The following is a 23,721-nucleotide window of genomic DNA, read 5'->3' on the forward strand; positions in this document are numbered from 1 at the left end:
CCTCAATTTCTCTTAGATGAGTGCTTTTACGTGCTGCTCCCCCTTGCTTCCCCCAACAAGCCCATGTCTTGTCCCAAAACCAAGAAGACTCCTCATGTTCTTGGACTCAACATTGCCATGGTCCTGCTCAACCGTACCTCAATCCAACACCAAGTCTTGATCTTACTCCCAAGAATCAATCTCCCCACAACACTGTTTGGGTCCAGCAGACACCAGACACTGGTCTCTTGGCCTATGTCTGAGTCCCTGCTGGGGGTCCTGACTGGCTCATTGGTTCCTCTGTGAGTGGAAGCCTGCTTTGCTATTGGCAAAACCCACTCTACTGAAGATGTTCCTCACTTTGAACCTTGCTTCTGAACTTCAGTGTGGTGGCTAACACCACGTTCCCTGCCAACGGGTTTTTAGAATGCTGCTTGCCTGCCTCAATCTCTATCACTTGCTCCTGATAGCCCCTGTGACAACCTGTTGGGATACCCCCATGTTGGGTCTCCTTGATTCCAGATGCTGCTGCTCTGGGCTCACCTGTCATCTTTCTCTTGCCAGCCTCCCCCAAGGCACATTCAACCTCCACCTGGGTCTGATCCCAGTCATGGCTTTTCATGACTCACATGGAAAGGTATAGTTTCAGAGACTGTTCTATCCCCTACTTTAGTTGTGTCTCAAACAGAAGACCTCCTCCATGAAGCCTTCCCAGGACTCCTCAGTTGGTAATCATCTCTCTCCTCTGTGTTCACAGTATATTCTCTATTGCATTCCAGTAGGCCCTCCCACTTTCTATCTTAAATGAGTTCTTTATATTGACTTACCTCCCTACCATGTGGCAAGGTCCTTGAAAGAAAGAGTCACAGCCCTCACTATTGTATAATAAACATGCAGCAAAAAATGGATAACTTGATGGTATCTGACATATATTTATACTGTTTTGATGGGTTGGTTTTTGGTTTTGTCTTTTACTTTCTTCCATGTGAATATAATCTTAGGATATCAAAGCTAAAAAGAGCCTGAGGACGTTGTCAGTTCAATACCCCATTCTAAAGACACAGAAACTGTGGTCCTGAAAATAAAAGACTAAACTAAGGTTTATGGGCCTACTTGCAGTCAATTTTTCTGTATTAGACCCAGCACTGTAGTCTCGGAGCAGGGCTAGGCAGAAGGATGCTTGCGGCCCTTCTGGAATGTTGCCTCTGAGCACGTCCTGTGGAGAGAAGACTGCTTCCAAATGAGCTGAGCATGATGGGAACATAGAGCCCGCAGTGTTCTGGCACTCAGCACCTAACAGCATCCTGTTGTCTGGCTGGGGTGAGGGCAGTGAGGCATGGAAGCTGTCCTGGGCTGGAAAGGCAGTGGAAGAACTCTTGAGGACCAATCAGCATAACCATCAGGCCCCTGACTAAATAGGAATAATTTGGAAAGAGCAGGTCCATATTTTTATTTAGTCTTTATCCCCTCTTCTCTACCCAAAACAAACAACATCTACAAATAACCTTCTTGTTAAAGATGGAGGACTCAGGATGTGCATTTTTAGTTCTACTCCCTCTCCAAACCTTACTACAATGGCAATATAGGGGAAATGTGTATAACCACACAAGGATAAATGTATCAGGAAACTAGATTTAGTGCACGAAACATTTTGGGAAAGGGAAGCAGATGGAAGGGTGGTCATTCAACAGAGCCAAGAGAGCCTGGCTGCCTGCAGGGGGGAAGACAAGAATTAAGCTGTGTTTCACTATAAAACCCCCTAAGGCTCTGCAACTGGAGATAGCAGGTATCTCTGGATGTAGGGGTGTGGGGCAAGGCTGGAATCAAGAGGAATGTTTAGAAGTATATTTTAGGAGCTAACTAGATCCTAGACCCTCCCATGACAGCAGGAGGCTTTCCTCTTCAAAACACACACACATACACACACACATACACACACACACACACACACACACACAAACACACACACTGAACCAGAACAACTCCACGTTCAAAGATACCAGTCGCACTAGGGCTCTGTGCTGAAAACGGAGAGGAAAATTAAACAAGAGTCCAGATACTCAGCCTTGAGACCTCCACCCCCTTCCCATCTCACCTCCCTGAACTGAGGCTTAGGCATTTATCACTCAGGCAGGAGACTAGCAGATTCCCCCTCTGGTGAACCTGGCGTGTGCCAGGAAAGACACACAAATACTGTCAGCTGAGGATTAGGGAGACCCCCAACAAGAAAGCAGGGTCCCACATAACAACCAAAAGGAAGCTGCCACAGACACAGCTTCCAGTCGACTTCTTAGGCCTCACTGTCAAAGAGGAAGACCAGCCACAAATCACCAAACATTTGAGAAAAGCTTCTCACATTACAAACAGATTCCAGAACAAAGAGGATAAAGGAAATCAGGACAATGCAGGAAGCAAATTAATACTTAAAAAAACCCATAATTAGTATCTTAGGAAAGATTAGAGAAGATTTTTCACCTATGAAAAAAAACAATACTATTTTAAGAAGAATGAGTCTGTGGAAAATTAAAATTTTTAATTTTATTTAAAAATTTATGGAAATCTACCAGAATTGAGAGCAAAGATACAAAGATGTAGAAAACAGGAGAAAACAACTATAGAACAAAGGATAAAACACAGGGTTTTTCTAGAACCAATGGTGTTTCTAGAACAAGGACGCAGAGGGGACAAAGAATTTTATTTATTATCCCAAAAAATAACATAGGGGCGCCTGGGTGGCTCAGTCAGCTAAGCATTTGACTCCTAATTTTGGCTCAGGTGATGATCTCACGGTTCGCGGGTTCAAGCCCCACATAGGTCTCTGCGGTGACAGCACAGAGCCTGCTTGGGATGCTCTCTCTCCCTCTCTCTCTCTCTGCCCCTATTACACATGCTCTCTCTCTGTCTCAAAATACATAAATAAACTTTAAATAATAACAATAATAATAATAATAATAGTAATAGTAATATCCCAGAACTGAAGGAGGTGATTTTTCCAGGATGAGTGTCCAGATTGGTTAAAAAAAAAAAAAAAAAAAAGTACCACACATAAGAAGTTCCTAAACTTTTCCAGAGAGGAGGGGCAAAAAGCAGGTCACTGATCATCAGTCCAGGAATCAGAATGGCATAAGACTTCTTTTTTTTTTAATGTTTATTTATTTTTGAGAGAGACAGAGACAGAACACAAGCAAGGAGTGCTTCTCAAAAAGAGGAGGGGAAAGGAGATTTTTCCTTCAGATGCTTGTTTTCTCATGTTTTCTCTCTTCTAAAAGAGAACAAAGAAGTCATGGAATAGAGGAAGGTAAGGTCCAGCAAGGAAATCACCAAGGTAAATGTGAAGCAAAGCCCTGGGATCACAGCTAGTCAGCTAACCCAGAGGACAAGCACCACACTGCCTCTAGGAGGAAAGTGTGCAAGAAAAACACCATTACGTGCTGGATCATGTGATATATTTATCATATACATTGACAGAAGTGTTACAATTCTGTCCAAGAGTTTAGTTAGGTATACAGAAAACTAAGCAAAGGGGGGAAAACAAGAGGCATTTATTATTTTAGCCCAAGGGGGGAATAAACCCCACAATCACAGTATTTGAATAACTCAGCTCAAGTAATTGTCATAGTAATGTAAATCTGCAATACTGATTTATCTGAAAAGTGTGACACAGTTTTTGATGGGTGGAGCTGGTGGGGTTGGGACTGATAATGAGTAAGTCTAAGAGAGTTAAAGCCTCACCTCTCATAGTAGGTAGTCAGTAGATTTCCCCCAAGACTGAAAATTCAATGTGCAGCAGTATAAACAGAGTTTGTAGGAACATGAGGTAAACACCAGAAGAAATTGGACAGATCTGGGATGTGGGGATGAGATAGTCTTTCTTTCTTTTTTTTTTTTTTCAATGTTTATTTATTTATTTTGAGAGAGAGAGAGTGAGCAGGGGAGGGGCAGAGAGAGAGGGAGAGAGAATCTCAAGCAGGCTCTGCACTGTCAGCTCAGAGCCTGATGCGGGGCTCAAACCCATGAACCGTGAGATCACGACCTGAGCCGAAATCAAGAGTAGGATGCTTAACTGACTGAGCCAACCAGGTGCCCCCAAAATAGTCTTTCGCTATAAACCTTGTTATATATTTCAAAGTTTTAGCCATATAATGTGTACTTTGACAGAAATAAAAACAAATAATAAAAAAATAAAAATAAAAATAAATAAATTTTTTTTTGAAATCTACGTTTAAATATTAGTTACTTGTTTTGTCTCATGTGTTTCTCATTGGAGATAAAAAGTAGTTTCCCACAGGTGCTGTCACCCCTGGCCCTCATTCCACGGTGTTTGCAGTGCCCTCGCTGTTCCAGGCACTGCTGTAGGTAAGCACAGGGGAAGGGGGGTGGGCAGAACTGCTGACCGGGCTTGTTAGTGTGACCGTGGAAGAGAAAGCAAGGAACTGGATGGATGGCATGAAGGAGGAGATAGGAAATCAAGAATTCAGTTCTGGCCAACATAAGTTTAAGATGCCCATTAAAATCCAAACAGGGGCAGCTGGGTGGCTCAGTCTGTTAAGCGTCCAACTTCAGCGCAGGTCATGATCTCTCAGTTCATGAGTTCCAGCCCTGAGTAGGACTCTGTGCTGACAGCTCAGAGCCTGGAGCCTGCTTCAGATTCTCTGTCTCCCTCTCTCTCTGCCCTTCCCCTGCTCATTCCCTTTATCTCTCTCTCTCTCTCTCTCTCGTTCTCTCTCTCTCACAAATAAATAAAGCCATTAAAAATTAAAACAAAATCCAGATATGCCAACTGGGTAGGGACATATAGTTCTCAATGAAGACATAAGGGGTTGCAAATATCAATTTGGGACAGACAGGCATAGAGATAAAGTGCGGAGAAAGATGTGCCTTTCCAACTCCACACAATCTCTGTTCTCCAGAAAACATGATTCTGGCAGTGAGGTACCTATTTTCCCATTAAATACTAAAAACAGGCTCAAATAATCAGAAAATGCCAGAAGTTAGCCCAGGATTCTAATTGTCTTAATCCAAATGAAGGAAATACAAGAATTCTTTCTACAGAAGTCTTCAGAGGTTCTACCATCAGCCCAGATTGAATCAGCCTATTGAATTTAAATACATTTAGCAGGAAATTATAGAGCATTTGCATTACAAAACCAATACCGGGACCCCATTTCCTACCTTTGTCATCCGGGCTTTACGCAAATAGGTAAGAAGGTCTCCTCCTTCCATCAGTTCCAGGATAATGTACTGGGGTTCATTCAGCAGACAAACTCCAAGCTGCTTCAGAATGTTGGGATGGTTAAATTTGCTAAAAGGTGGAAAGAGACAGACAGGATGTTGTGACAGTAACAGACACCCTGGCTGAGAGCCTTTGGGAAATAGAGCAATTCTTTATCGTTTCCTCCAAAATTCCTGTTGTTGTTGTTGTTGTTGTTGTTCTCTAATAAATGGAAGTCTCCTTTTCCCAGTACTGTCCTGTGTGCCTGCCTTAGAGAGATGATACGGCAACCCCTAGTGGCCAATGCATACCGATAGAATAGGGTGATCTTTAGAAAAAACGTTTATATGAACTATTTCATGTTTTGGAAAAGAAAGTAATTTTAACTGGTATCCTTCTTCAAAAGATATTTGAAAGCATTACCTTTTGGGTCATCATAGGTATGGAATGTTATTCTCTTCCTTTTGGAGAAGCAAGTCAGACATGCAGGTTTGGCTTCAACCAACTTTCTCAATGCATTAAAGCCAGTAAGCCCTGACCTGCTGATTAGAACCCACAGCATGGATCCCATAGACTACTGCCTCAGGCCATCCCTTTAAGATGCCTCTGAGCAGTTTTCATGACCAGCAACTGACTCTACCCTTGAAGACAAGTTTACCAAGACAGAGGATATTTTCCCTGACATCGTTGTACTTAGAGCTCTCCCTTCCTCCGTCTACTTGACCCATTATCACACGGTTCAAAGAACATAAGCATGCTTAAAGCTAAACAGCTTCAGAAGTCACTTGAACAACACACTTCTTATCGAAGGTAAAAGAAGAGAAGACCTTTTGCCTGAGGACTGCCTTTTGAAAGACTGGCTTCTGTATGATACTCATCACTACAGACTATTTATGTTTAAACTTGAGCCATGTTTATTTTGGGCATGATCTGTTACGTCAGGTCATTTTGAATGTTAAAAATTTACCAATCGGATATAAAAGCTTGCCACTCCTACCAAGGAAAAATTAATCCAGAGCTGCCCCAATACCTCATCAGATGTGCCTCTTTCAGGAATTCAATCTTCTCCTGGTCTGTGGAGCCCTTCTTCAAAGTCTATGCAACATAAAAAGAAGCCAGGAATCAGTATAGCAGACATTTCTGGGCTCAGTGGGTTAATGGAGACCATCTTTGTTTTGTTTTGTAATATTCACCCTGACAGCTGGAAACAGATCATGGGTAATACGTGCACATGTGCTCTGTAAACTTAGTTAAAGTTAGCCCGTGTTATACCCGGTGTTCACGTGAGAATACCTGACAGATAAAAGATTGAGTATCACTTAAACAAATTCTCTCCAAAATGTAGACATTTTTACAAATTTGGTATGTAGGTCAGTTTCTTGCTTTTCAAAGTTTTCTACTCAATATCTGTTTCCCCCTGCATCCTTGTTAACAATACTCAATTTGTTTCTTAGAGGCATGATGCCCAGACCCAAACAATTGGTCTAAGCTAATCATGAAAATTGTGTTTTGTGATTCTCCGGCCTCCCTTGCAAATAGGGGCGGTCATCTGACTCAATTCTGGTCAATGAAGTATAAGGGGAAAACTGCTAAAAGGGGAAAGAAGCTTGTGGAAAACTTTCACTTTTTGAACATATACGTCTAACGTTATCCTTACCCTTTCCCTTAACCTGAATGAAGATGTGATGCCTGATCTTTGGCAACCATCTTGGGACCATGAGGCAACACACATGTACAAAGTCAAGAGAATTTCAGATTTACTGGTTCTGACGTAACACAGTACTGCACAAAGCCAGCAGTCCTCTCATTAGGTGAGAAAAATAAACACTTGTCTACACCAGTTGAGGCTACAGTAATTTAAGTCCTTTTAGATGATATCATTTGGAAGCGGAGAAGATTTTGCTAACTTTTCTAGTTGTATAGCCCACCCTCAAAGCAACAAATTCCTAAAAAGTAGTGATTAGGATATTGCTCAGTTCCATAAAGGATTCATCATCCCTCAATCAAAAGGCTTTACACAAATATGAGAATATACCCAGTGCTTCCTTAAAACTACATTAAATACACCGTGATGAATAACCGTATAGTACAGTGGTCAGCAAACTATAGCTTACAGAACGATTCCAGCCTGTCACCTATTTTTGTACAACTTGAGATCTGAAAATAATTGTTAACTTTTAATTTTGTATTTTCCCAGCTTTACTCAGGTATATTTGACATGTTACTTTTTCAAATGTTTGGGGGAAAAGTAAAAAAAAAAAAAAAAAAAAAAAAAAAAAGAATATTTCTTAACACATGAAAATTATATGAAATTCAAATTTCAATTCTCATAAACAAAATTTTACCGGAACACAATCACACTCATTAGTTTACGTATTGACTGGAGCTGCTTTTGCACCGCGATGGCGGAGTTGCATAGTTAAAACTGACACCAAATGGTTAACAAGCCATCATTGTTTACTATCTGCCATAGAACCTAAGACACTGAGAAGGTGCTTTTACAACCCCCATTCTCTTATAAGTATATTTGCAGGGGAAAACTGCCTGCTGAGTCTTAGCAAATTAGTAACTTTAGAGGTAAGTGAATTACAGGGCTTATGTAAGAAATGGAAGAAAAATTATAATTTCTGGAGTCAGACGTGGACTTCCACCTTCTACCAGTTCTCTTTCCAGTTAAGATCACTCATGTTTTATTATAGTTTCGTCCATGTAAATTCATGTAGATATGTTGAGCCAGCATGTCAAGGAATTAAAAGATCCACGTTACCTTCACTGCTACTTTGGTTTCTCCACTTCCAGCCCCTAAGATGTCTACTGCTGTCCCTTCATACACTTCTCCAAAGGCCCCGCTTCCCAACAGGAGACGCAGAGTCAGTTTTTCCCGAGGGAAGGCAGGAAGACTTTCAATCTCCTCTTGGGTTGGAAGAGTACTGGAAAACAATATTTTTGGTTTCCCAAAATACATCTGGTTTACAAGTTGGTGTTGGTGTCAGTGTTTGAGAAATAAAGAGTATGAGAAAGAGAAAGAGAAATCTCATGACTTTGCAACATTGTTCTATGTAATACAGCGATGTGGAATTTTGTGTTTCTATTCCTTCCCTATTCCACCAACCAGAATATTCCTTCCCTATTCCAAAACACAGACAGAGCATGTCACTTCACTTCTAGGCACCGTTATCTTGATAGAAACATGCATATGCGTGCATTGCCTCAAGAGTTTTAACTGTAGTTTGTTTTGTTAAAGTTATGAGTTATTAATTTCTTTGGGTTATCAATTCAAAAAGCTATTACAAATTAGTAATAAATATATCTGGGTTTATGAGCCTAAAAACTTTCATGTTAACTATTTCACACACCTGATCTCTTATGCAGAACAACATTTAGCATGACCACAAAAATCAACTCTTTCTCCATAAGGTTAACTTTTAGAAGCCAACTCTCACCTGGAATATTATGAGGGGGGAAAATTGTCTGAATTTAAAATGCTTTGAGTTTTTGAAACAGAATCTTGAATATAGATTTGCAGAGTATTTTCTCAAGGAAAAGTCACCTCTGAATCACTAATTTAGATCGCCTCTATGTCTACTTTTAAACTTCCATCTTTATGTCTTGGAATTATAAATTTCAAGGCCTATGACTATATAATTCTTTTAGCATAGGCCATAATATAGTGTCTTGTATAAAACGCAATATAGTGTCTTGGATAAAAAGGCATTTAAATATTTTCTTTAATTAAGGACAGCAACGTAAGTTCAAATTCAACGATCTTAAAGAGCTTTTGTAGGCAATCACCATGCAACGTTTGAAAACAGATTAAGATTGACTTAACGGCACAGGCATGGGACCCTTGGAATTCCTCTCTTCTAGTTGCCTCCAGTTGAACCAAGCGTGTTACCATCTGTTCTCTTCAATACAGTATTTATTTCCTTGTTTCATTTATTTTTTAACTATGTGATAAAACACTGGAAAACAATGACATTTTGATGATCTTCCTTACACTAGCGTAACCACATAATTTGCCATCCATCTCAGGTCACATTTGAAAATGGAAGGGGTTGTTATTAATAATTATGCCAGAGTAATGAGCATTACTCTGGACAGGACCAGGACAATCCTGGGATCCATGAGCACTCTCTTTATAGTTGCCCACTGTTCTCTAGGTGCCCCATAATGATGGCCCCGGTTACATACTGTATCGCATAGCAGGCATTAGCCAGTCCTACTCCAGCGGCCAGCCCTCGAAGTTCAGCCAACTCTTTGTCTTCGTGTATGAGACCCGTCAGCCCTTCCATGGGAGTTTTTTGCTTCTTTAATTTTCTATGCCAGACTATAAAATAAAAAAGGACATAATTTACAAAATGAAACATTGCTTTATTTCTGAAGAAATGTTAACAATACATTTTAAACGTTTAGATGTAAGAACACCATTGATAGGATAACAGAATTTGATTGAAAAATTTGTCCAGAGCAGAAAAACAAATTAAATCTAGGTAGAAAGACATATAAAAACACATAAATTATACCACGTCCCTTCTTACCTTGTGTCGCAAACCAAAGCTTAATGCATTTCTTATTGTTATAAACAAGTTGAAGTCTCTTAATATCAGAACTTATTTCTCAAAATCACCCCTAAACTAGAGTCAAAATAAGGCAAAACTAATTTGCATTATAATTATTAGTGAAACAAATTTATATCTGAGTCCAGATATGTCCAGGTTATACTCTTAGAGTAGATTTGAGGAACACTTTCAATATAATGGCATGCTTTTTTTTTTTCAGAGTACAAGAGTTCATACCATTGTTGTTCATATACACATACTCAAATATACAGGAAAAACTATTGCAATAAAACTCATCAAATATAAATTATCTTCCCTAAGCTGTGAAATCATGGATGATTTATATTGTCTTCTTCATACAATGAGCACATATTATTTTCATAATCATAAAGATAAGTGATTATTGGAAGATTAAAATACAATTATAAGGTCAACCATCTATACTAGAACATTGGCTCAAAAGTTGAAAACAGCAAAGATGTTTTGTAAGATGATCGTTAAAGTCTGAATTTCATTCCAGAGTAGCTTCTGTTTCCAACAGGTTAGAGTTTCGTTCAAGCGAAATTCCATCTGAGGGACCACATGGGGGAAAGATCTTAAGTACCTTTGCCAATGCAATTTTTCAAACCTGAAAAGCTCTCACTCCCCCCCTTCATTTTTAAAGGCACAGCTCAGGCCCCCATCCTCATCCTCAGCAATGCCTTCTAAGACCTCTGCAACTCTGCTGATCTCTCATTTATGAATTTACAAGACCACTTGTAGCTCTCAGTTAGCACTTCTATGTCAGTGTCCAGTGCATTTCCTGTACTATTGCCTTTTATATCTCACTCTTTATAATTTCACACAGGTTATGTCTCAGCTCCCTCATTAAATGGCAAGCTGCCATGATAAGCAATTGCATTTTACAACTTATTTCCCTCTGCTCCCAACATGAGGCTAATGTTGCATGTGAGATATGACCACTCACCAAAGCGAAGGCTGTCGATGTTTATTTTTAAATACTTGCTTCAATTTTATATTTGTAAGTACGATTGCTGAGAGCCCTCCGCCCAACACAGATTTTTAAACAATTGCCACTTCTCATTATTTTAATAACTCAATCTTTTCTCATGCACTCACACACTCAGACTAGTCAAACCACATGCACTGCTGCTAAAAGCAAAGAACCAAATTAGCTTAACTGTACTACAAAATTCATAAGTTCCAAATAGAATAGAGACCTTTAAATCCTGAGAAAGTCAGATATCCATGGGATGTCTCGAAAGCACAATATAGGTTGTCTGAAATTATCTCATGCTCACCCACTAGAGTTATGGGTTTCAACAGTGGTGATGTACAGTAGGCAAGCAAAGGTCAGATGGAAGAGTCTTGCTGTAATACTCCTTCCCCGTAGGAAAGCAGACAAGCGTCAAGCCTATATGCCAACTGCCAAATATACTACAGCCGTACGTGTAATTCTGGAGGGGCCGGCTTAGTGGCACTAGCATCAGCTGTGCAATACTTAGACTCCCTGGAACCACAGGTTAAGATCCTGGCAGGGTCAGCTGAAATTTTTAGCTTTCCCAGTGAGCTAAAGGAGTTCCGTATATTATCTGGGTGGAATCTGTGAAAAGAAATCTCAATTCAAGTTTCAGTGTGCTCTCTGATAGCTTACCACTCCAATCAGTTTGGGGAAAGAATAAAGATTCAGACCAGTTAGTAAAATCCTGGCTTTCTTTATCCTGAGCGCTAAGTTTAGCTTTACGTTGGTAACTTTTCCTTAAACTTTCCCTTCTTTCCCTTATGCAGGGAAAAAAAAAAAAAAAAAAAAAAAAACAAGCCAAAGTTTCCTAAATATGTACTTGAGTATTCTTTTCTGGTAAGTATCGTGTCTTTCTTATAATGCTTCAGCATGTCAGGGACTCATAATATTAGTAAGTGATGATAGGATGATATCTTGTAATCCAAACCAGGATATTTGGGGCACTGAAAGAAAGTCCTATTAACGTTTATGCTGAAACAAAAGGAATAACCCAGGATATATGATCACCAAGATAACCCTATAGGCCCAATATTTGACCCCAATATTTCTGGAGTTGTCACTATATTTTCTCATCACTAAACCAAATCTTAAAAAAAAAATTTAGGACTAGCACATTAGTATAAAAATGAGTAGAGAGAAACAGCTACCTTTCTATCCACCTAACAAATTCTTCTGCTTTCCTGGTCATTTATTAATGAGCAGGGATTTGAAATAAGCAAGTTAGACATCTGAAACCCAGAGTGGACCCTACAAGTCAGAGATGGGTTGTCTGCAAAGGAAGAGCCATTCCTTCCAAACCAGTCTGTCTGCCCAGAGACCCAAACTATCCCAGCAAGAACTGTCACTGGTCTCCTATTAATCCTACACTTTTTTTTTTTTTTTGCATCCAGAGTTATTTTTCTTTTACTTATTTAAAACTATAAGCCACAAAGCACTTGGCATTTAGCCAATCCAAAATACTGCTTTAAAGAAAGCTAAAAGTTGGTGCCCTTATAATTAGTTTTATCTAAAGTACACCATGAAGTATAAGCACAGATATATTTTTCATAAAATAGTTACTCCAAGAGCAGAAAACAATTCACAGAAGTTAGTGGTTATGAAAATCTAGCCAAAAGTAGCTGTGAAATTTGTGAATTTATTTCATGTGGGAAATACACTAAGTGCTAAATCAACTAAATATGATCAAGTAAATAGTTTACTACTTATATTTTTAAATCAATTTATTATTATACTTACCAAAAATCAATGTGATTATAACAACCAGAAATATTCCAATTATAATAATAAGTATAAAGCTTCTTTTTGATATCCAAAAATCATCTAATAAAATAAATGAAAAAAAAAGTAAATTTGCAGAATAAAGCTAGGTAGTTTCAGATATGCCTGAACCAGCTCCTACTAGATTTTTGCAAGCCACTTGTTAAACCACTGGTAGTTTGAAATCACCCACAGAAAAAGTGCTTAATACCACAGGAAATTAAAATCAAGGTTTTGGTTTTGTTTTGTTTTCCAAAGATCTGGTTTACCAATACACCATTTTTATGTGCCCACCCAATCTACTTAAAAATAGCGGAGGAAACACCTATAATCTTTTTAATGAATTTGGAACAAAGAAATCTCAATCTTCATATAGTATATAATCAGAATTATTGTTTCTTCTATACTGTCTTGCATTACATTCAATTCTATAGGTGTTAAACTGAGGAATAGAACCATGGAAACATGGTACCTTCTCTTGGTAGTTTCAGTTGAGGAGAGGTGAGACATGTAGGGCAGAGCTTGGCAAACCATAGCCTCTGGGTCAAGTCTGGCCATAGTCTGATTTGCACTACCCATTAGCTAAGAATTATTTTTACATTTTTAAAGCATTATTTGAAGAAGGAGGAGAAGGAGAAGGAGAAGGAAGGGGAGGAGTAGAAGGAGAAAGGGAAAAAAGAGGGGGATGGAGAGGAAAAGAATGGGAAGAAGAAGAAACAGCAGCCACAGACATCAGATGTAGCCTGCAAAGTGTAAAATATCAACTATTTTGGTTTGTTTTTTTCAGAAAAAAAATTTCTGAGGTTTTATCCAGGTAACTAATTATAATACAAATAAGAATGATGCAAACATTATATAGAATAATAGAGGCTGTGTGTATGTGAAATGCAATAATTCATCTTGCCTAAAGATCATCAGTTAAGCAACAGCTCTAGGTTCATTTAATTTAGGCCTTGAAGGATGAGAAGGATGAGAAGAATTTCAATTGACAGAAAGTAAGGGAAAGGAAAACCCAGCTAAGGGGTGAATGGTAGGTGGTGGGAACCCACATTCTAGGCTGAGGGAAACAAAAGCTTAAAAACCTAGTGTCATAAAAAGGTTTTTACCAGTATGGCTACAACATAGGGGCAAATATTGAGAACAATGAACATGGAAGGCCTTAAATGTCACACACACAAGTTTCCACTTGACTCTGAAGGCAGTGAACGGAGAGTCGTTTTAGGGATTTCAGAGATGGGTTAAGTGGTCCAGCTTGTGCTTCAGCTAGATTAACCATCAGCAGTGTGATTAAGCCTAGAGCACAGACAAGAAATGATAAATTAGGAAAGCCAAAGTGGAAATAAGAAGATGACCCCCCCATTAAACAGAAATCAAGATGGTAAATAAATAGAACTTGGTGAAAGAGTAGCGGGAAAATTAAATATGGTATTGAGATTTCTAGGCTCTGTGATCAGACAGATGATATAGCATCACCTACAATGGGATACACAATGGAAGATGAAGATATTGAGGAAGAGCCAAAGCATAGTTTTAGGCCTGTTGTGTAGCAGGTGAGAATATCAGGAAAAGGAACACAAGGCTGGATCCAGACCAGACTGTGGACAGCCTAGGAAGCCTATCCAGGAACACGGACTTGATGTGCCGGGCATTAAGAAGTAGCTGATTATTACTGAAGAGAAAAATGACACGAGGACGCTGATGTTTTAGGAAGATCACATCACATGAAATGAATAGTTCCATAGTCTAGATGATAAATTATACAGTCATCCAACTCATTTCTATTGTTAAGAATTCACTTATCTTTCTCTCTGAACCTTTATGTAATCAGTTAGAGCATAGACAGACATCGTAACATACCTCCAACTAACATAATATTCTCACTGATTCCACTATAGTCACCAAATCCCAGATTATTTGCAGCTACCACTCTGAACTGAAATGTTCCTTTCAGGTTTTTGGACTTCCATGTGCAAATACTACCGCAGGATCCATTATATGCCATCCTCCACATTAAATTCTGGTTCTGCGAATCATTTGAAGTACCCTTTCTACAAAAAAAAAAAAAAAAAAAGAGCAAAATGGTCAATATAGAAAATATAAGAGACAATATATGTGTTGTTTCTAGATGCTCCTGTACCATTTCAGCAACAGAAATCAAGAGCATCTCCTACTGCACACTTTACCTTTGATCTCATTCCTCCCACACAGCATAATCCTGTAAAGACATCCTGGCAATGCATGGAGCCAACAAACTCAGCCCATTGGGAAAATAACAAATAGTGAATGGCCAGGAGAGAGCTGAAGAGGTTTTTCCTACTATTAGAATGTATAAACTTTCTTCAGAATTCCAAACACATCAGACAGTTGTTCCATAACTTCTAACCTGGAATTTTTTATACTTTCTTAATTCTCAGTCTCTTACGCCATGTGTAGTTTATGTATACCATAGCTCTGCATAAAATGAAATACAGGGCATAAAATTGATAAGGAAGGTGTAATAGTTTGAATACCAAAATTATCATTATACCGGAGATTCCAAGGTTTAGTTCTTCCATTTTTATTGGCATCTACTCCACCTCAAGTCAACCCACATTATTCTTTATATGAAACATGGAAAGAGCACGAGAGTGGGGCTCAAAAGATATAAATGGAATGGCTTTTAACAGAATCGTAGACTGAGGACAAGCTCCAGGCCTTCCAATTATGTCCTGACAATGAAGAACTTTTCAAGTCTGGGACTTTTCAGACAACAACAGTTTTAGGACTTGGTACCAACCCACAGTAAGCTTAGGGATAGCTAGTTCTGCTTCTACAGAGTGGACATCCTGAAAGGGATGGGAAGGCTCAGCCCTTGAAGGACAGAGAAAAGACAAGAACTTCAGGAGGATCAGGGCAGCAGAGTTGTTCACAACTGTTGCCAGGAGCTAAGTGTCCTAGGGACCATCCTGCATAAGACTCTTTATACAATGTCTTCGTACATTTTGTGAAGTCTTGTGTTAGGCACTGGCAATTTCATTGTTCAATTCCAACAACTCTGATCCAAAGGAAAGAAACACTTAAAAATTCATAAAATGGCTCTTCACAGTTATTGGCCATTGAGGAAGACAAGAAAGAATTCTGATATTGGTTGAGAGTCTTCTATTTATAACACACCATACTGATGCTTTTTATTTCATTTCCTGTTGTTGAGTTTTCACAACAACCTAAAGAGGTAAATACCATCATCCCATTTTACAGTTGAGAAAACTTAAATTCAAAAAAAAGAGTAAAGTAAGTATTTAAACACGGTACGGGGTTGAGTAGTATCCCCCAAAACTTACACCTACCCAGACTTTGTGAATGTGACCTTGTTTGGAAATAAGGTCTTTTAGATGTAAGCAAGTTAAGATGAGGTCATACTGGATTAGGGTAGGCTTAAATCCAATGACTAGTGCCTTCTTTTAATTTTTTTAAGTTCATTTTTTTTCTTTGAGAGAGACAGAGAGTGCAGGGGGGTGGTGCAGGGAGAGAGAGGGAGACAGAGAGAATCCCAAGCAGGCTCTACCCTGTCAGCCCAGATCCCAGTGTGGGGCTTGACCCAAGAACCATAAAATCATGACCTGAACCGAAGTCAGATGCTTAACCGTCTGAGCCACCTAGATGCCCCATTGACCAGTGCCTTCTTAAGAAGAGAGGAATATCGGCACTGATATACACAGAGAACACCATGTGATGACAGAGCCAGAGTTGGAAGTGATACATCTGCAAGCCAAGGAATACCAAGGATTGCTGGGAAGTCTGGATCACCAGAGGCTAAGAAGCAGCAAGGAAGGATTCTTCCCTAGAAACTTCAGAAAGTGCATGGTCCTGCGGATACCTTGATTTCCGACTTCTAGTCCCCAAAACTGTGAAAGAATAAATGCTGTTTCAAGCCACCCAGGGGTGGTACTTTCTCATGGCAATGTTAGGACACTAATACAGTGTATTCGGCTTCCGCGTTCACACACTATCACTACGACTGTACCATCAGCAAGTACCTAGTGTATACTAGTATCCTGACTGAAGAAGTGACTTTGAGATACAGCAATTCATTGTATTATTATCCCATTATCCCTGTCATGAGAGTAGAGGCTTGGGGCAAGAAAATGCAAAGAATGTATGGAGTTCTGCTCTTAAGGAGTCACTGAAGGGAACACACTAAATGGTTCCTAGCAAGACAGTGGTATGGGCTGGCTGGCGAATATAATTAGAGTCCCAGACCACCAACACAGTTCTGCAGATCAGAATGCATTTGACTCTGAATGAAAAACAGTAACAGAATTTACAAGAAGGTTTCAGTTAGAAATATGGCCAGTGTAATCCTCTGCCATGAGCAGGAAAATTTTTTAAGGTTATGGGAATGCCAGATCAAGATGGAGCAAAAATAGATCTAAAGCTCGAATTGCCAGGACTATAATTATGGAAGTGACTTTTGTCCTTGGAACTTCTTAAAAGATAGCTTCATAGATCCACAAGAGGAGTGTCTGTGGAATTTGGAATTCTCCCCTCAAGCTGGCATGAAATCAGTTCATCTGAGCCAGTGACCATTATACAGAGCTCCCCATACTGGCCAGCTCTGAGGTTGTATATGTTCACTAGCTGCCTGGTTTTCATTGAAGGCACGCTTTCAGACCCTCGGGCACACAGTGCAAGTTATACTCTTCACAAAGGATAAAGAATCCAGTGTAACCTATACAGTTCAGACCATTTCTGTGCTTGACCTGTTTTCACATTCTGAAATATACCTGGTTCACTGCCAGTTCTCACCAGACGTTATTCATCTTGCTAAAACAAATTATCATCAGAAATTTGCATGCATACCATCATCTAACATCAAATATCAGCCCTGCTTCTTGGACAGAATAGAAATTAAATAAATATTAGCTGCACGTGCCAATGACTGGATTATTTCCATAACGTTTTGACAAGTAGTGGCAGATTTCTGAGAAGGATGATGTGATCTCCTTCTGATCGGAGTGCCAAGGCTGACCACTAGGCATTGGGCAGAGAGCACAATGGTGCACTGAAGATCCTTAAGCTAAAGATCCTTCATATTTATTTATAAATATTGCTAATTTTGATCTAATAATACCTTACAATTAACCACTTAGCTCTTTGTAGTTTACAAAGCACTTTTGCAAACAGACATACCTGACCTCAAGGACATAGTACATAAGCCGGCTTCCATTATCTTCAGCTTTTTCCCACTGTATTGAATCTTTACTCCCTTCTAATAATTTTGGAATGCCTGGTTTACTTGGGACTCCAGCTTTGGAAACATAAGAAAGTACTGATTGGTATGTCGGAAGTAGAAAATATTCTGCATAACATCTTTCCACAGAATATATTTACAGAGAGGAAAGTCAAATACATTAATGAAATATTGAGAAATATTCTCATATGGGTGCATATTTTTAAATGAGTATCTGAAGTTTTTATTAGTGATGGATTAGATGGACTAGTGATAGGAATAACAGTATTATGTTAGCTCACCACAAAATAAGTGATGTGAATAAAGAAAACTGTAAATTTTGGAGCATTTTCCCTTTGATTCTTACAGGGATCAACTTGGAGTTACAGTATACCTTTTAAAACACTAATTAGCATTCTTTTTAGATTTTTTAATTTTTAGCATCTAGAATACAGTAGTCAGTAAGTTAATATTTGTTGAACACTCAATAACACCATTTAACTTTTGTTCTCAATGCAAAATGTCACAGATAGACAAGAAAGTAGAGAATACTGGAAGGTGGAATCATCTTGCTCAGTTCAGGATTCTGCAAAACCTGGTATTATCTCAGTATTATCTCATTAGTGCCTGTAAAGACTCCTGATTCTTTTCAACTCTTACCTCAAACTCTAGAAATAATTTACTCCTCTTCAAAAAGAAAAGAAAAAGGTTAACCTCTAACATTAGTGAAATAAGTGATAAGAAACTCATTGAGAAACTTACAGGGCTTTTTGAGTATTGAGGATTATTGAGGCTATCAGTACTCACCTTTTGTCTTAAAGCTTTCTGGGAGTGAGGTGCTATTTTCTCCTGTCCTATAAACCACCACTACGCGGATGTTATAGGACATATAAGGCTGTAGATCTGTGATGCTACAGACATAAGTAGGGCCTTGGATGCATGAAGTGTTCACACGGTAAAACTCATTATACTTCCACTGGAAAAAAGAAGTCTCAATTAATATTTTTGGTGCTTTAAGAAAACCTTCTTAAGCATAGAAATTCACAAGTCTATGGCAAGCAATTAAAAATTTAAATAAAATTTATTTTCAATTAAAATAAGTGCTCCTTTATGAATGTTTGATCCCAAACATTATCTCCACCACTGACCGCCATTTTAAGTTTGTGACAAGCTATAACTGACTTGAATAACGGTTCTTAGGATGAGTTCAAGGTGGGACAGGCACCTCTTATTACATAGATGTCCTTAGGGAAGATCTAGACCTTGGCTTTTTGTTATCCCTCCTTGGAGACACCTACATTAAATTAGGATGGCTGAGAATGCAAATCCATAGCTGAGGGACCATGCTGGATCAAAATAATGACATTTTCAACTCCATGGATTTGTTAATTTCAAAATTATAATGTTTTTACACATTTTGATTCTATCAACAGGTCTACAGTGACTTATAAATTAAAACATGTAGTTTTTCCCTTCAAACTCTTTTCAGTCTAACCAGCGTTCCTTATTTTTTATACATATGAAGCCTAGTTCCCTAAAAGAGGGAAATTTTTGTCTACCATCACTCAGTCACTGAGTAGAAATGTTAGAAGTTAAATATAGGAAATCTTACTTTAATTCCAATGTAGATACTGGGTCTCTAATTATAGCTATCTTACACTTTCTTTGTGCATGGCTTTTGAAAAATCTGTGTATTTGGACCCTTCATGTGTTATTTGAAAATGGTGATTTTTTTTTCAATGTACAAATAGGGAAAGACAGAGGATGTGGCATTTTGTCAAGGGTTCTTAGTGTATTTTCTCCAGTAGAGTTTCCTAAGAAGGTCAGTTTCCATAAATAAACCTTACTTTACATCTCGTTTTTCATTTAGCACTCACAAGGTCACATCATTTCATTGGATGGACACTTTATATTAGTTTTCTATTCAACTAGGAATGATTCCTACAGCACCTTCAAGAAGTAGACCACCTTGTTACAAAAAAAAAAAAAAAAAAAAAGAGGAAAATGGGAATGCAAGGAATGAAAAAAAATTAAAAAACAAAAATGCTGATGTCCAGGCCATTGCCTGCTAAACTCATAAATGTATCGATTCTACTAAAACATACAGGCTAACGAAACAGACGCATTGGATCCCTAATATCTACTCTGAACTGAGGGAAAGAAAGAGGGACAGACAGACAAACAAATATTGATTTCTACCTCAAAAATTTTAGCCCTTTGTGATCCTGCCTCCTTAATAATCTGCTATATAAACTACCTTAAGTGAATAGATGGCCCAACATTCCATACCCTCCAGAAATTATCAAAGCTCCTTGGAAGGTCAGATGTTTGACCAAGGGTTCTGCTGGAAAACAGTAGACTATTGGCCTTACCACAGCAATGAATGTTCTGGGCAGACCACCAACTTGGGGAGGTGCCACAGCTACCCCAGTAAATCACAGTGGAGTCAAGACCTTCCATTTGTTAGAGGCCAACAAGTGCAGGAGTGAAAGCTACCACAGAGAGATTTGAAAATTATTTGGATGGGGGGTGAGAAGGAAATGGTGCAGCCTATCATGTCTCAGAGACCAGAACTTCAGAAATGTAGGAATTTTCCTGGACAATTGAGAAAAACTCAATTTTAATGCACAACCAGGAAAATAATTTACCAAAATGAAACTACTTGTTTCTTCTCCTTAATCTCAAATTAAATATGTCCTTCTTCCATACACTGTTGTGATTTAAAAAAAAAAATCTATGGAATTTAAGACCTAGATAGAAATTTAGCCTTGTGCTTTAATTCCTTCATTTTCCACATAAGGAAAATTTGACAGAAAAGATGAAAATTGGAAATTTATCTTTTTCTCCTCCTTTCTAAAAAAAAATTCTTAATTAAAAAGACACATATTCACCCTTATCAGTCCCCTCTTAGAGTTCCAGTATGGAGTTATACCATCATTCCCAGGTATCCTATCTTTATGAGATAGGTTCAAGTTGCTCTAAAGATATAGAACTTTCTGACTGGAGGTACTCATCAACCTTATCGGAACACAGCCTCTTACTGTGCTCATCAGTTAGTACTTGTAGATGGTCACATGTGATGATTACTGTATCCCACATTTTCAGCTTCATGATGTTCTAAGTGGTATATCTAGAACCTGTTTTCAGCAAGTGTAGGGGAAGTTTTGAAACAAACAAAAAAAAACTTTGTGTGAAAGTCACAAGGACTGAACCAGACAGTCCCAGAACTCTGTCCTTCTCCCAAACTTTGAGGAGTGGGGTAGGTGCCTTAGTGACTCACATTCCTTCCATGGATAGCACCCAAGTAGGACTGCTGTAGGATGAGTCAACCCCTGGGGCTCTTTCCTGCCTGGCTGGTGATATCTGACTCACTATGGCACCTGTCTGGATCTCCGACTTTTCATCAGTAACAGGAGGGGCTTAGAGTCACCAGCTATAAGGTCCTTCCCCATCACATTTCTTTGATGTCAGGAGTAAACTTCACATCCCCCACTTTGCCTTTAAACTGAACTGCACTGAGCTTCCTTAAATAGATGTCTAATAAAAGGTGATCCTCCAATTTCTCCAATTTAACTGCATTTTTATAAGATGACACTTTTTTAAATAGGCAGCAAATCATCACAAGCACGCTCGATGAAAAAAGTCCAATAAACTACAGCTTTTGGTTTTATGAACTCGACATTCACTATTGTTTCATAGTTTTCATGGATTTTATCTTAAAAATGTAAGATCATAGAAAAAAATCTTACATAGTAAAATTTAAAAACCTCCTGGGAAGCAACTCCATTTTTGAAAAAAAAGCGAGGCCATGACTATACTGATTTGTTTTTGTTACAACTGAACAAAAGATTCCTAACCAAACTTTACGAATGTAGACACACAAAATAAATAATACTGAAAATGAAATGCAGCAATTCTAAAAAATAATCCATTTTAAGTGTATCAATACAAAAATCAACCTAGACTTTCCTCAACAGTGAATTAATTAGATTAATTGATATTTGAAATTCAGTGGATATTTTTATATAGTTGAAGCATGGAGAATTTTGGATGAAGAACCATTTAAAGTTTATACGCCAAGATCCAACTGGTTCAGAATAAACTGGTCTTATATTTTATTTCTCTCCTGTTGCTATACAGCCTTTAAATGGTTGAAAGAACATTTCTAGACAAGGATTTGGGTTTTGTTTGCTTGTCCATTTCTTTTCTTTGTCTTCATTGGAAATACCAAATTGCTGGACGCTAGACAGCCATGCTGATAACATCTAAACTAAGTAAAATATTATGAAAACCAGTAAACCGTAGCTTATAACCCTTTCCACGGAGCCTTTTAAGAGCAACCAATGTCTCTAGGAATTCTTTCCATCAGAAATGAGTCTAGATAGATTCTGTAAATGGCAAGCCAGCCTAAATCAATGAATGTTGTCAAATATATTGTTGGCTTATACAAGAGAATACTCTAGAGATATGAAAAAAGGTCTTCTAATTTATCCCATAGCACAAAACATAGATTTGCATTAAAAGAGTATGGTGAGATCTACCTTCTGGAGTTCAAACCAAAATCTGATGAGGTTAACATTAGATGGAGCCTTCCATTCTAATTGCAAACTAGTGTTCTCTGGAACCAAGGCACAGGGTTTCTCTGGTGTGTCAAACATTTTGACAGTGACGGGATGACTCTCGGCACACCACATTTCCTCAGCATGGCAGGCCAGAACCTTTTTGTAAAAAAGAACAATCGCTTAACCTTTTCGGAACCTTGCACTTGAGCATGGCAATAAAAGTGCCCCATACACTTACTATACCTTTAACACATATGGTTTTCCACCAGATAGTCTAGTAACAAGGAGAGAGAGCTTTCCATTTGGATATTCACTTTGTCTTAGAGGAGTCTCTGGAATTAGGGCCAGATGTGAGATTTCCAGCTGATAGCGAACTGACTCCATAGGTCCATTTGGCTTGTGAGATTCTTCCCAGGATACAAGTAGGCGGGTGTCTGACTGCACAGTTGTGTTAATGAGCCTAACTGCTTCTGGCACTGAAATAAATAGCAATGCATGGTAAGGGATATTGCATCAGCACTGAAAGATGGAAGAAGGAATGGGGTTCTGGTTGAGGAATAATCATATCATGTGAGCAGAACGAATGGCCAATATTCTAAAGGAAAGCCAACCTCTTATAAAATGGTAAGTTAACAGGCTGCCTGAAAGGCTCTTGCTTATTTTTGCCTAATGACTAAATCATTCTCTGACTCCAGCTCAATGATATGGCCAATGATGATGAACAAACCAATTCAGATTAGTTTTGGGAATGTCATCAGAGACCTCTGAAAGAAATGGTGTGACCTCAAAATAATCACCACCTCTCAGAAAACCTTTTTAGATCTAGATTCATTTTCTTTCAGGCAATGATGTTATTTACTTTAAATCTCAAGTGTCCTGAGTAAAATTCACACAGAGAAAAGGCTTAATTCTGCATCGCCACAGGATGAGACCTGTGAATATGTGGGGAGAGGGTGACACTATGTGGTGAGACTGGAAAATGTGTTTCTTGGTCAAACAGTATTGATTCTGATGTTTCACCTTCTAGTTGTGTTTCATTCTGATGGAGTATTATTCATCTTCTGTTGTTAGAGCAAAAATCAGGTTATCAGAGTATTGTCAATAATACATTTTCTTATTAAGTTTAAAAAGCTCACATAATAGAGATTACTTAGCATCCAAATTTTAAAAACCACAAATATAGATGTATATGTCACGTATATCACAAAATGCCTGTCTAGAAACCCACCCAAGCCCATAACTCACCTCCACTTTTAGTTTTTCCCCAAATCTCCTTTCCCAGAAGTAACTGTTCCACAGTGTCTGAATAATAATTCTTTACAGCTGTCTGTATCACATATGTTGAAAATGGTTGTAAGCCTTCAATAAAGGCTATCCTCTCCTGAGATTCCTGTAATTAATTTTTAAAACTCAATATCGGA

At 38.5% G+C, this 23,721-nt stretch overlaps 1 protein-coding gene across 5 annotated transcripts in view; it reads right to left on the bottom strand.

Moving 5' to 3' along the window:
- The window catches only part of ROS1 (ROS proto-oncogene 1, receptor tyrosine kinase), a 118,496-nt gene that overhangs the window by 25,505 nt on the left and 69,270 nt on the right, over positions 1 to 23,721 (bottom strand). For 4 of the 5 annotated variants that reach the window (XM_060616493.3, XM_060616494.3, XM_060616492.3 and 1 more), the window contains exons 29-39: positions 23,546 to 23,690; positions 22,544 to 22,776; positions 22,280 to 22,456; positions 18,546 to 18,714; positions 17,699 to 17,816; positions 14,387 to 14,577; positions 12,509 to 12,592; positions 9,383 to 9,518; positions 7,959 to 8,121; positions 6,222 to 6,286; positions 5,152 to 5,281 (exon numbers count right to left, since the gene is read on the bottom strand). In XM_060616493.3, the coding sequence (XP_060472476.3) occupies positions 5,152 to 5,281; positions 6,222 to 6,286; positions 7,959 to 8,121; positions 9,383 to 9,518; positions 12,509 to 12,592; positions 14,387 to 14,577; positions 17,699 to 17,816; positions 18,546 to 18,714; positions 22,280 to 22,456; positions 22,544 to 22,776; positions 23,546 to 23,690 (1,611 nt within the window). Of the gene's footprint in view, positions 1 to 5,151; positions 5,282 to 6,221; positions 6,287 to 7,958; positions 8,122 to 8,153; positions 9,154 to 9,382; positions 9,519 to 12,508; positions 12,593 to 14,386; positions 14,578 to 17,698; positions 17,817 to 18,545; positions 18,715 to 22,279; positions 22,457 to 22,543; positions 22,777 to 23,545; positions 23,691 to 23,721 lie in introns of those variants that run through there. The other variant, XM_060616496.3, reaches the window with a different exon arrangement.

The sequence above is a fragment of the Panthera onca genome, chromosome B2 (assembly GCF_046562875.1).
Source record: "Panthera onca isolate mPanOnc1 chromosome B2, mPanOnc1 haplotype 2, whole genome shotgun sequence".
Taxonomy (NCBI): domain Eukaryota; kingdom Metazoa; phylum Chordata; class Mammalia; order Carnivora; family Felidae; genus Panthera; species Panthera onca.